At 44.4% G+C, this 14395-nt stretch overlaps 1 protein-coding gene across 1 annotated transcript in view; it reads right to left on the bottom strand.

The window, feature by feature from the left end:
* Window positions 1–14395, bottom strand: part of LOC134949294 (cytochrome P450 2G1-like) — a 113843-nt gene that overhangs the window by 97342 nt on the left and 2106 nt on the right. Inside the window, exon 2 of the mRNA XM_063937791.1 lies at window positions 7012–7174. Coding sequence (XP_063793861.1) covers window positions 7012–7174 — 163 coding nt within the window. The remainder of the gene's footprint in view (window positions 1–7011; window positions 7175–14395) is intronic.

The following is a 14395-nucleotide window of genomic DNA, read 5'->3' as shown; positions in this document are numbered from 1 at the left end:
TAGTTGCTTAATCAGTGAAATGGTTTTTTGGAAACCAGATTATGTACAGCTGTAATCACTGTGTTTTACACTGGTTTGGATTAGAGATGAGCTGTCCGAACATTGGGAGTCCGAGTACACCCAAGCCAAGGCTTGGGTGTTCCCACCAGACTCAAATCCCACGTTAAGGCTGAATATTGTCCTCCTTGCATTGGATTCTCATGGTATTCTTTTTAATGTGCCATGGCCCTGACTTACCGCCATTTCTCTCTAACGCACGCTGCCATGTTGCTCACAGTGGCAAATGCAGGATCTCTAAATGGGGGTTTTCAACTGCTTGATGTTAGAGTGCATGTGGCCAGTCCATGAGGAGGGCATAATTAGCAAGAAGTAGCTATAACATGCATCATACAAAGTGCAATTTGCTGTACGTCTTAATTCCCACATTTACAGGGCCAGTGATCACAGCAATCCATTAGATGCTTTATATCAGATTTGGGCTCCAATCTAGAGCATTGAGGCAAGCAGAGCACCCCCAACAGTGCATGTTTTACAGATTTCCTAATTGGTGCACACACGTGTATTAATTAATTCATTGCTGACACATTTTAAAAGATCCACTAATGTTGCTAATTATTTTATTTGTAATACTGAGATCTTTACAACATGCAGCTCTAGTAAAACTGTGTTATATCTAATTGCTACAGTGGTCATGATGTGGCCTAGAGAGGGGGGTTTCCAGGCAACTGGAAACCCCTACTACATTTGCCTATGGGTGCTCTGCACTCTGCTGTATTCGTCTGTGTGTGACCACAGTGTTTTATTATATATATTTTTTGACTCATTTATGTGATGCTGTCAGTGAAGGTCAACCGGAGTGTGCTATTATATATATTTCTGACTCATTTGTGCAAAGCTGTAAGTGAAGGCAACTGCAGTGTATAATTATTATATATATTTCTGACTCATTTGTGCAACACTGTTGCTGTACCCCATTTCATATTGATAGAAATGGAGGACAAACAATTGAAAGATCAAGAACCACTTCATACTACTAGTGCTGAAGCTGCTGTCACTAGTCATGACATTGACAATGCAAATCCATCATCATCATCTAATAAAGCCGATGCTCAGTGGCATAGAGGGCATGTAAAATTAAAGAAGCAATATTTTACAGTGACAAATAAAAAAGAAAAGTTAGCTTTTTTGCTGTAAAAATAAAGGGGCACTGTTCTGTGTGCTGTAATAATAAAGGGGTGCTGTCCTGTGAAATGGAGAACAAAAATTTGAAGAAAAAAATAGTGAAAAATCAGGAACCACTTCCAGTTCCTAGTACTAGTGCTGAGGGTGCAGCCACCAGTCATGACATTGACAATACAATTCCATCAACGTTGTCTGCTAAGGTCGATGCCCAATATCATAGAGGGCATGTAAAATCCAAGAAGCAAAAATGAATAACAAAAAAAAAAAGTCATCTGATGAGAAATGTAAAATTGGTGATATGCCAGTCACTACACGAAGTGGCAAGGCAAATCTAAGGCCTTGGCCAGTGTTTTTGACTAGTGGTTCTGCATCTCATAATGATGATGTAAGCCCTCCTCCCTGTAGAAGAGTGAAGAATATGAATCTTGTTAAGGCACAGGAACCAACTGAGTGTTCAGAAATATCACCAATCCCCAAGGAGAGTCCAAATGTGTCCGCGATTGTGATGTAAAAGCCTGATGTTTCCAATTCTGTACAGAAAGAGGAGGTTCCTTCCACCATTTGCACGCCCTCTGCAAGTGTTGGGAGGAGCAGTGCCAGTCAACATGCTGACATTGAGATTAAGGCTGTCACTGTAGAAGTACACCAGGATGAGGAGGATATTGGTGTAGCTAGCGCTAATGAGAATGTTGATGATGAGGATTTTGATGATGGGTATGTGGTTTATTTATTGAGGGTCCAGTGGAGACAGTTGTTGCCCATGGTATGAAAAAGACCATTGTCATGCCTGGTCAAAAGACAAAAAAATCCAACCCTTCTGTGTGGAATAATTTTTCCCCACACCCGGAAAATTTCTGTATAGCCATCTGTAGCCTATGTAAAGCCGTTGTAAGCAGAGGTAGGGACCATAACCACCCAGGAACCTCCTACCTGATATGCCACTTGCAGTGCATACATCAGAAGTTGTTGAAACATTCAGAAACTTCGGATAAGAACGTAACCAGTCCAGCGACACATAGCTCCCTTTTCTTTGTTGGATCCAAGCGCTTGCAATCTCCACCACCAACACCTTCAGTGTCAGTTTCCTCCTCAGTCAGGATCAGAAGTAGTCCTGTATCCAATTCCTCTGGAGGATCCTTGAGGGTTACACCTACTGCTGCTGCTGTTGCTGCTGGGAGTCGATCTTCATCCCAGAAGGGGACCAGCAAGACTACTTATAGTTTAACAAAACAACTGACTGTTCAACAATCTTCTGCAGTGAAGATGAAGTATGACAGCAGTCATACATTTGCAAAGCGGATTACTGAGGCCATAACAACTATGCTGGTGTTAGATGTGTGTCCAGTATCCACCTTTGATGCAGTGGAATTTAGACAGTTGATTCACATACTGTGTCGCCGGTACAAAATCCCATCTAAATTCCACTTCACTAGACAATCAATTCCCAGCCTGTACAAGGACATTTAAAAAGTGTTATTAGTGTCCTCATAAATGCTGTTGTACCCACTGTCCACTTAACCACGGATATGTGGACAAGTGGAACAAGGCAAACTATCTGACTATATAACTGTGACAGCCCACTGGGTAGATGTATTGCCTTCCGCAGCACCAGCAGCATTTCAAAAATGCCAACTTATTCATAGGCAGACTACGCTGTGTATCACCGGTTTCAGTAAGAGACACACCACTGAGAACCTCTTAGAAAAATTTAGGGAAATCATTGCACAATGGCTTAACCCACTTGGTCTCTCCTTGGGATTTGTGATATCCGACAATTCCACCAATATTGTGAGAGCATTACATCTGGGCAAATTTCAACACGTACCATGTTTTGCTCACACAATTAATTTGATGGTGCAGAATTTTTAAAACAATGACAAGGGCGTGCAGGAGATGCTGTTGGTTGCCCGAAAAATGTATGGACATTTTCGACATTCAACAACTGCATGTCGAAGACTGGAGTGCTAGTAAACACCTTGAATTTGCCCTGACATCATCTGAAGCAAGAGGTCATAACGAGGTATACTTCAGCATATGGAGGAGCAGATGGAGGAGCAGCAAAAGTCCATTCAAGCCTATTCATCCACCTATGACATTGGGAATGGAGCGTGAACGCACATTAGTCAAGCGCAGTGGAGAATAATTTCTGTGTTGTGCAAGGTTCTCAAACCCTTTGAAGTTGCCATTTGCGAAGTTAATTCGGATACTGCTTGAGTCAGGTTAATCCCCTCATAAGGCTTTTGCATAAGCGTCAGGAGAAAGTAAAGTAAGAGCTGAAATGGAACGATTCCGCTAAGTATGTCGGACTTATAGATGAAGCCCTTCATTCAATTTGCCAGTATTCAAGGGTCATCAATCTCTTGAAATCAGATCACTATATTTTGGTGACCGTACTTCAACCTAGGTTTAAGTCATACGTTGTGTCTTTCTTTCCAACGGGCACAAATCTGCAGAGATGCAAAGAGCTGTTGGTTAGAAAATTGTCAGCTCAAGCGGAACGTGACACAGCAACATCTCCTCCTTCATTTTCTCCAGCAGCTGCAGCTGCAAGGAAAAAAATAAATTTACCTAAGAGACCCACTGGCGGTGATGCAGATCATTCAGGAACCAAATTTGACATCTAGTCTGGACTGAAAGAGCTGCCTACAATTACTGACATATCTACTGTCCCTGCATATGATGCTGTCACCATTGAAATAATGGTTGATGACTATTTCAGTGATACAGTAACATCCAAATAGGCATGTCAGACAGTCCGTTTCAATACTGTCAGGAAAAAGAGGCAATTTAGAGGCCCTTGCACAAACAGGTTTTGTTTTATTTAAGTCACCCACCCTCCAGTGTGGTGTAGGAGTTTACTTCCCCAAAATGTGGAAAAAAATATGTTCATTAAAATGAATTACAAATTCCATGAGGAAGACCTTTACCAGCAATTACATCCAAAAAGTACAGAGGGACCTGTGATGGTGGAATCCAGTGGGGACAAATTAATAGTCTGCAAAGAAGATGATGTACACACTGATGGGGGTGAGGAATTGGATGCTGATGATGACATTGTGCCTATTTAAAGTACTAAAGTCAGTTTGTGTACTGCCCATTGCCGGCTTGTTTTGTAGGGGGTCCAAACAAACCAATCATTTCAGCCACAAGTGACAGTCTATGTCACTAAAATGATTGGTTTGTTAAACTTTGCATGTTCTGTTTAATATACAACATAATGGTGGGTGGGAGGGCCCAAAGACAATTCCATCTTGCACCTGTTTTCTTTGCTTTATGTTGTGTTTGGACCTTTTTTGGTATAGTTTATAAAACTCATAAATCTTATCTGCCACTGCAATGCTACTCCTAGTTGAGCCACATGTTTGGGCTGCCCACTGCTGTCACTTAGCTTAGTCATCCAGCTACCTCGGTGCAACCTTTTGTCCTAAACTGGTTAAAAAAACAATGTTGTGAGGTGATCAAAATTGACAGAAAATTAGTGGAAATTAAAGTTATTGAGGTTAATAATACTGCAGTAATAAAAACACCCCCAAATTCTGTTATTTTAGCTATTTTTATGATTTAAAAAAAATACAGATCCAAAACTAAAACCCTCAAGGGCGGTTTTGGCAAAATCAGTACAGATCCAAAATACTAAGGAGATACAGATCCAAAACAAAACACAAAACCAGAATAATGGCCCAGTGCACATCCCTAGTTTGTACTGTTTGATGCACTTTATCCTAGTGCCCTTTTTTGAAAGCCCTGTGACTCCACCAGGCAGTTTGAACTGACTCCAAAAAAGAAAAAAAAATATATAGATCTATTGTTTGTACTATGCTGTGCTCTCTTCCCCTGTATGCTGTGACAATGTTTCATATAGTAGGTATGCTATAAACTGCCGTGTGTTTGTAAAGCTGCTCTGTTACTTAGTAACCAGCCAGCTTGCTGCAGCCTTTGGCCAATATTGGGGATAACAATATTGTGAGCTGTGAGGTGGTCAAAAATTGATTTGGAAATAACTGGAAATTAATGCTATTGAAGTTAATAATTCTCTGGGAACAAGACAATGGGGGTAATTCCAAGTTGATCGCAGCAGGATTTTTGATAGCAATTGGGCAAAACCATGTGCACTGCAGGGGAGGCACATATAACATGTGCAGAAAGAGTTAGATTTGGGTGGGTTATTTTATTTCTGTGCAGGGTAAATACTGGCTGCTTTATTTTTACACTGCAAAACAGATTGCAGATTGAACACACCCCACCCAAATCTAACTCTCTCTGTACATGTTATATCTGCCTCCCCTGCAGTGCACATGGTTTTGCCCAATTGCTAACAAAAATCCTGCTGCGATCAACTTGGAATTACTCCCAATGGCCCAAATTATGTGATTTTAGCTTTGTTTGTCAATTTTACAAATCATGTCAAAAATGCAAATCTAAATCCTGATGACGAATCAGAGCCAAGTCCACATCCAGAAAACATTGTCCGGCTCACATCTCTAGTTTGGATGGATCAGAGCTGGAGCTTGAGTGGAGTGGGGTGTTAAACAACCCATATGTCAGTGAGTGTATGCTGGAAACAGGAAGCAGTGCAGTATAAAGCAGGTAATCATATGTCTCTTCTGGAGCAGTGTACTCAGTGCCAGATTAAGGTCCTCATGGGCCTGGAGCTGATATTTCTGAAGAGCCTATTATGCGCTACTGTAGGGGATGTGACCAGCATTATGGAGGTATAACTAGTGATGTGAGACTTAGGGGTGTATTCAATCACTGTCAGAAGCTGCCGCCTTGTCGGAAAGATGGCAGCTTCTGGCAGATTTAAGTCGGAAGGGGTTCCGACCTATTCAAAAAATGCTTTTTTACCCCGACAAGTCGGGAATTCCCAACTTGTCAGAAAACACATGGATCGGTGGTATAGCCACCGATCCGCATGCTTCTGTCGGAAATGGGGCCAAATCCGACAGGTTTTTGCCCCCTTTCCGACAAACTCACTCCGACTTGAAAACAAGTCGTATTGAGGTGAGGAGACAGGGAGCGGTGCCTGGGGGAGTTGGGTTTAGGTACACCCCAGGGAAGGGTTAGAGTTAGGCTGCGGGAGGTTAGGCTGCGGAAATTGTGGAGAATAGGCTTAGGCACCACCGGGGGAGTGCTAGGGTTAGGCACTAAGGGAGGAGGGTTAGGTTTAGGCTGCGGGAAGGGGGAGTTAGGTTTAGGCACCACCTGGGGGAGGGAGGCTGGGGTTATGCAGCAATAGGCAAGGTTAGGGTTAGGCTACGGACAGGGAGTGTTAGGGGTGGGAGATTAGGGTACCCTGCATACCGGCCTCCCGACCGCTGGCTTTTTATACTGAACTCGTGTATATACTGTATGTATATATATATATATACATATATCACGACTGAAACATTATGAACATTAAAGTCTTTAGTCAGAGCCAGGTGCACTCCTACCTTTTTCAGAGGCACTGCACTAATAAACTGAGGCTATAGGACATGGACCCCATCCCCGTTAAGCAGCCGCAGCCATGTGGTCGTCTCTGATAAGCAGCATCACAGTCCTGTCACAAATCCCCCTGGCCGCCGCAACCTTCACACCTGATGGCAGTGGTGTGATGGCGCTTGTGGAATGTTACACAGACAGCGTGACACTGTGTGTGCGTGCGTATATTTATATGCATATGAGTTCAATATACGTACTTCAAACCACGTGTCTATAACTTAATTCATGAAATTTCAAAACTAAATAACTACAGCAAGTGGTGGTCTATAGTAAATGGAAGTGGAATATTCCTTCATAAAATAAAGTAGACCATTGTGAAAGGCATACAGATGAAGAATGATTAGTTACCGTGACCTTTGTAGAAAGATTCCCATGGTGGCATGTCTCCCCGATTTAAGTAATCATCTCCATCGTCCAAATAGATTTGTTTTACTAACTTGTATCCGGTGACCACCACGACTGGACGGGACCCCAGATAGACAGTAAATATGTCACCATATTTCTCAGTGAGCTGAATGACAAAAATGTTGATCAGGTAGTTAATGTATTAATATCTACATTGCTAATTCATAATGCTCCAAAATGTTAATTAGCAGCATTTAAACACACATTTATCTAACATGGACCCCAACACTCACAGATAGAGGTATTCATATTGCTGTGTCTGTTTGCTTTGTTCTTCAGGTATCTATACCTCCTAACATTGTAGAGGCTGAAAGCGGGACCTTGGTGCATGCCCAAAAAGGGGTCTTGGCCTATATGAAAGGGGGAGTGACATCGCGGCAGAGCCATGATCACGAGACATGCCCCTTTTTACCATCATTGAGGGGGCATGTCCAGCGTTCTCTCCCTCTGTCACATGTGAATAGACGCTGTGCGCATGCACACAGCGTCTATTCACCGCTGCTGCGGTTCAGTCTGTAGGGGAAAAAGACACTAGTTTCCAGACCTGAATATGACTGTCCACTGTGCCCTTCCACCTATAGGGAGCATTACCTCCTTGTTTGCAATGGTGTCCCAGCATCCGCTAACACCTCACTCCATTGATCATCCTGCGGCTGCCACTCAAGTTCCCGGTTCCGGGGCTTTGCGATCACATGGTCGCGGCTCTCGAATGGTGAAAAACCTGGTGGCTACAAACGCTAATCATCCTTGTCCTTCTAAGACGGATACTGGGGGAGCTTTGCTGATTTAAATTGATGCCTTTTGTAAAAAGTCTGTATATGAGATGATGTATCTCCTACGCGTATCGGCCCGTCGGGGCCTACGTCAGGGAGTCAGTGGTGGGCATCTTGCTTGAGGGCTATTTATGCCCAAATTTCATATATGGGAGGTGTTTCAAAGTCACTGGAAATGCTCAAGGAGCTAAAATGAGACATCTACTTTGGCCAATTGATGCCATCCACTGAATATTTATTTTAATACTTGAGGTAAATGCCAGTAGCAAATTTTACCTATGGGCTGCAGGACTGTTGTTCCCCCCCACCCCTGGTAAAATCCGCTACCCCGTTCAGTGTCAGGTCAGTGAGTCAGATGCAGTCTATGACTGCTCTGTTTTCACCGTGACTGGCAGTGACTTCCTCTTGGAAGTCCTACCTGTCAGTCACAGACATGCAAGGCAGTTCCTTTGGAAGGTGTTTCCTCCCTCTAGGATTGCCAAACTAGGATACGGTAAGCAGAGAGCTGCTTCCTGTAGGAAGACACTACTTGCATTTTGTGAAGACCAATCCAGCTTCTATGGGCTGCAGTTGGTACAGTCCATAGAAGCTGGGGGTTTGCACATATGTAGTCACACCGTGGCTCCTGCACATGCACTGGTCCTGGGCCAGGGCTGGCTGTCGACTCTCCTCTACTACGTGTAGTAAGTAGGAGCCACAGCTGGTGATAACTTGTACAGTTTGTGCTTGCTCTTGCTACACATGACCACCTACATTGTAGCTCTTACTTCCATTGTCACATATAGATCCAGTCACAGGACTTTAGTGGTCATTCTGAGTTGATCGCAGCCAGCAACTTTTTGCTGCCACTGCGATCAACTAGCACACAACTATGGGGTAGTGTATTTTAGCTTAGCAGGGCTGCGATCGCTTGTGCAGCCCTGTTAAGCTAAACAAAATTCAAGAAAAACAAGACTAGCCCTATACCTACTTACCCTGTGTGACGATCTCTGCGATACTGGAGCCGGCTTTGACGTCAGACATCCGCCCTCCGTTCTCCTGGACACGCCTGCGTTTTCCTTACCACTCCCCAAAAACGGCAGCCAATGGTCCGGATCGGCCCAGGTACGCCTTCTTCCTGTCAATCTTCTTGCGGTCGTTGCGGTCTTGTGGCCGCCATGCATGCGCATTCCGAACCCGTTCGCAACGCAGCGATAAACCGCTGCGTGCGAACAGGTCGGATTGACCCCCTATGCCCTTAAGTATAAACACATAAAGTGGGCATATTGCAAACAGAGACGTTCCAGCATTTGTCTTGCAGTTTTGCAGTTGTAGAAAATAGATAACCTTATATCTGTCATCTATCTTCATACAATAATACTTCTATATTATGCTATGTATCTGTTAAGCGCCTTGAGTCCTATTGGAGAAAGAGCGCTATATAAATGAAATTATTATTATTATTATTATTATTATTGCAAATTGAAACATTGTTGCATAGTATCTCATTCTGATGTACTTTACTTAGTTTTGAATTGTATAGACCCAACTGTTACCTATGTGGTATGGCTGGTTGTTTTTGTAAGTTAATTTACTGCCTGGCATTCTAGGAGGTGGGGAGTGGTTGTAGATTCCAAGGGGTATATTTACTAAGCTCCTGATTTTTCCCAATTTTGTGGTTTTTGTTCAAAGTGTCATCCCGGGAATTTACTAAACTGAAATTTCGGCAGTGATGAGGGCATTTGTATTTTTTTTTGAAAGCAAAGAAAAAAAAATACGAATGAATACACCATCGTTCAAACACACCTGTTATTTTATACAACTCAGTAATTTACTAAAAATTCGTGTTCTCAATCACTGCCGTCAAAAGCCAAACAGTGCCGTGAAAATGTATAAATCGTAAAAAAAAGCAGTTTTCAAATAGTCCTGCTTCCCCCCCCCGTATTCTGATAGGCATGCACGGATCTGTGAGATCCCTGCATGTTTATCTGTGAAAAGGGGTGTGAAAGGGTTAAAAATAAAAAAATAAAAATTGCGCGGGGTCCTCCCTCCTAAGCATGACCAGCCTTGGACTCTTTGAGCCGGTCCTGGTTGTAAAAATACAGGGGACAAAATGACTGGGGTTCCCCCATATTTTAACAACCAGCACAGGGCTCTGCACCTGGTCCTGGTGCAAAAAATATGGGGACAAAAAACGTAGGGGTCCCCCATATTTTTAACACCAGCATCGGGCTCCACTAGTCAGAGAGATAATGCCACAGCCGGGGGACACTTTTATACTGGTCCCGGCGGCCCCAGCATTACATTCCCAACTAGTCACCCCTGGCCGGGGTACCCTGGAAGAGTAGGGACCCCTTAATTCAAGGGGTCCCCCCCTCCAGCCACCCAAGGACCAGAAGTGAAGCCCGAGGCTGTCCCCCCATCCGTGGGCGGTGGATGGGAGGCTGATAGCTTTTTCTGTAAAAAAATATATATTGTTTTTTGTAGGAAAACTACAAGTCCCAGCAAGCCTCCCCCACAAGCTGGTACTTGGAGCAAGTTAATTGGGGTCACCCACAAGAGTGACCCCAATTAACTTGCGGTTAACCGCAGACCGCAAAGTTCCCACCATTGGTTATAATGGAGCGCCGCTACGCTAAATTGTAACCAGTGCGCTCCTCTGATTGACAGTGCAGGAGTGCACAGCCAATAAGGAGAGTGCCATGACGTGGCGCTCCCTGATTGGCTGGCGGGACCTTCACTGACAGCAGTCACGGGGGGTCACGCTAGTCCGGGAAAAGGGTTCCATGTGCAAACATGGGACCCCTTTTAGTTTGTGGTTCGGGTATTTAGTTTTATTCTTTTAACAAGTACGTGAATTACAAGGAGAAAGAAGAGGACCAATCTACACAGGATTGTTTGTAAGTATATATTTTATTTACAGGTACCCCATGGATTCTACTGGAGAAGAGGACTGAGAGGCTCTGTGTCAACATAGGTATGTATGTGTGTATGTAAGTTTGCATGTATGTAAATTAAACTTGTACTGTCACGGTGTGTGTGTTTTGTTTTTATTTAGGTATTTTTTTGTAGTAGAACTACAGGTACCAGCGGGCCCGTTTCCCCCCCGCATGCTCGTACTTGTGGTTCTCCAAGTACCAGCTTGCGGGGGAGGCTTGCTGGGACTTGTAGTTCTGCAAATTCACACTACCGATGTCATTCGTGTTTAATCTCCAAATCCCGACAAATACGAATATTAGTAAATATACCCCAATTATTAGTTTCACATGCAGTTTTCATCTACTTAAGTTCTATTGTGTAGGCTGTGCAAAGCCAGTTGGCTGTGCATTTATTATCGAAGTGCATTTGTATCAAATAAAAATGACACAGACAGTAACAGCAGCGTTCAATCGAAGTGAAACAGAAGGAAAACAGAAGCATACCATTCTAACAAAACACAGAAAACTGAAAAACTAATAACAAATGTGAGTTACTTACTCTTCATATCACTCACCTCCTGATTGTTGCATCTGATTAAGTAGCAAGGAACTACCTTACGTGAACATTTCAAAAACCATCCATTTTACCAACAAATGCTTTTATCTGTATTTTTGTAATCTGTTATTTATGCACAGCTGCACCAATGCAATTTTACCAACAAACACTTAAAAATCCTTTCAGAATTACCATTGCTTTTAACCCTCTCACAATCCTCTCATTTCTACCAGTTCAAATACATTTATGCACCCACTTTATCTATGCTTTTGATTCACTTCAAACTAAATCTACACCCATTGAGCTTACACTGCTTTTCTCACCTACAATTCTGCTATTCTTTTGCTCTGAGTCCCTTACAGCCTCCTCTCCTACTTCCAGTTTCCCTCAACCTATTTACCTACTTAACACTATGTCTAGGTTTTAAGCTACTCTCCACATCACTCAGTGTCTACCTAATCATATATCTTGCCCCCAGGGTCAGACTGGCCCACAGGGGCACCAGGGAAACCACCGGTAGGCACCACTGTCCGAGGGCCCACTCCTTCCTCTAGGTAACAGGTTCCAGACTGTGCACTTATATTATACATGGTAGATATGTTGCATTACACTGCACTAAACTATTGTGTATTTCAAGCCTCTGTGGAGGCTGGCCACACTTCCTTTGTAGGCTGGCCACACCCCTAAGTATGGGACCCTATATCGGCATTCCCTCGGTGGGCCCTTCATGCCCCAGTCCGACACTGCTTGCCCCCTGTTCACACCTCTATCTTTCCCCCTAGTCTCCTACACCTCCTCTTCTCTCCCCTCCATCCCTCTGTTTCCTTCCCCCTCCTTTCCTGTTACCCCACTTTCATTCACCTCTGCTCCATGGTCCTGCTACCCCACAACTCAGCCCTGCTCCCTCCCTCCCTTCCCTGTCATCTCCCCACACCCCCATTCACATCACACTGAACTCCCTCCCTGCCCACCTCATGCAGCTTCCCCTCCTAGCTCAGGCCTCCGCACCATCACTACTCTCTCATCATACTTGCCCTCAAAATTAATCTCACCTCACCGCTACAGCAACCCTGATAATCTCATTCACATCTCTCCCACAGACTCCTATCCCCTCTCCTGTGCCCTCTGGAATGCTAGATCTGTTTGTAACAAACTGGTCCCCACTCATGACCTTTTCATCACCAACTCCCTGCACCTACTAGCCATTACTGATACCTGGATTATGCCCTCTGACACTACTTCTCCTGCTACTCTCTCTGCTGGGGGTCTCGCATTCACACACACACCCCCCGACCTGGGGGTCACCATGGGGGTGGTGTTGGGATCCTTTTACCTTCTAGTAACTCCTACCAACTCATACCACCAGAACCGTCCCTTACATTCTCTACATTTGAGGTCCATGCTATATGCCTCTTCCAAACAGTCCATCTTAGAGTACCTGTCATTTACCGCCCCCCCCCCCCCCCCCCCCCAATTGGCTCCAAATCCATCGGCAACTTTGCTTCATGGCTTCCTCACTTCCTCTATTCTGACATTTCCTCCATTATCCTAGGTGATTAATATTCCTATTGATATCCCCACACAATCCTCTGCCTCTAAACTCCTTAACCTCACCTCTTCACTTGGTCTCATCCAGTGGACCTCCTCACCCTCCCATGTGAATGGGAGCTCACTGGATCTGGTCTTCACTCACCGTTGTGAAATTTTTGATTTTTCCAACTCCCCATTTCCCCTCTCTGATCACCACCTGCTCTCCTTTAACCTATCTCTCTCTGCTTCCCCATCTCTACCTTCTAAGGCTACCATCATCAAGTGTAACATTGAGGCTATTGACACCACATTCCTTTCCTCCCTGTTTGACTCACTTCTCTCTCCTATTCTCTCTCTCTCATGCTCTGAACAAGCCACTTCCATATACAATGCATCCGTTACTTCTCCTCTTGACTCTGTTGCTCCACCAACCACTATTCACCCTCACAAATTAACACCTCAACACTGGCACACCAAATACACCAGATATCTGCAAAAATGTTCACATACTGCTGAGCGACACTGGAGGAAATAACGCTCTAAGGCAGCCTTCTTCCATTTCAAAATTATGCTCTCATCCTTCAGTGCTGCCCTTTCCCTTGCTAAACAGTCATACTTCAAGAACCTTATCTCCTACCAGTCTTCCAACCCCCGGTGCCTCTTTGCCACTCTCAACTCACTCCTCTGCCTACCTCCACCTCGTCTCATCTCCTCACTCTCTGCTCTTGACTTCGCCACTTACTTCACATCCAAAATTGACTCCATACGTCAGGACATCACATCACACCAGACCATCAGCAACCAGCCTCCTCCCATAACTTACCACCCCTCCCCATCCCTCTCACCAACTCTTACATCTTTCTCCAATGCATCTGGTGGGGAAGTCATGGCCCTCATTCATTCCTCTCCTCCCCTTACCACCTTCCCTCGTGACCCTCCCACCTCCTCTGCTACCTCTCCTTCTGCCTGTTCCCATCTTTCTCACCTTCTCAATCTCTCCCTCTCATCAGGCACTGTCCCCTCTGCCTTCAAGCATGCACTCATCTTTCCTATTCTTAAAAAACCTACACTTGATCCAAACACTTTCTCCAACTACCGACCCATCTCTCTTCTCCCTTTTGCCTCCAAACTCCTTGAGTGTATTGTCTACAACTGCCTTACTTCATTTCTTTCCTCACACTCACTGCTTGACCCATTCCAGTCTGGCTTCCCTCCTCTCCACTCCACTGAAACTGCTCTTACAAAAGTCTGCAATGACCTCCATGCTGCTAAATCTAAGGGCCACTACTCTCTACGTATTATTCTTGATCTTTCTGCTGCCTTTGACACTGTGGACCACCCTCTCCTACTGCAAATCCTTCACTCCATTGGTCTGCATGACACTGCCCTCTCTTGGCTTTCTTCCTATCTCTCTGACTGTTCATTCTTTGTCTCCTCTCATGACTCCACCTCCCCCTCACTTCCACTATTTGTAGGTGTACCCCAAGGCTCTATCCTTTGTCCTCTTCTTTTCTCTCTCTATACATCCTCACCAGGTAAGCTCATTAGCTCTTTTTATTTCCAATATCATC

Source organism: Pseudophryne corroboree, chromosome 8 (assembly GCF_028390025.1).
Source record: "Pseudophryne corroboree isolate aPseCor3 chromosome 8, aPseCor3.hap2, whole genome shotgun sequence".
NCBI classification, from domain to species: domain Eukaryota; kingdom Metazoa; phylum Chordata; class Amphibia; order Anura; family Myobatrachidae; genus Pseudophryne; species Pseudophryne corroboree.
Note: the sequence above shows the minus strand (reverse complement) of the source record. Positions and strands in the feature narration are given on the sequence as shown.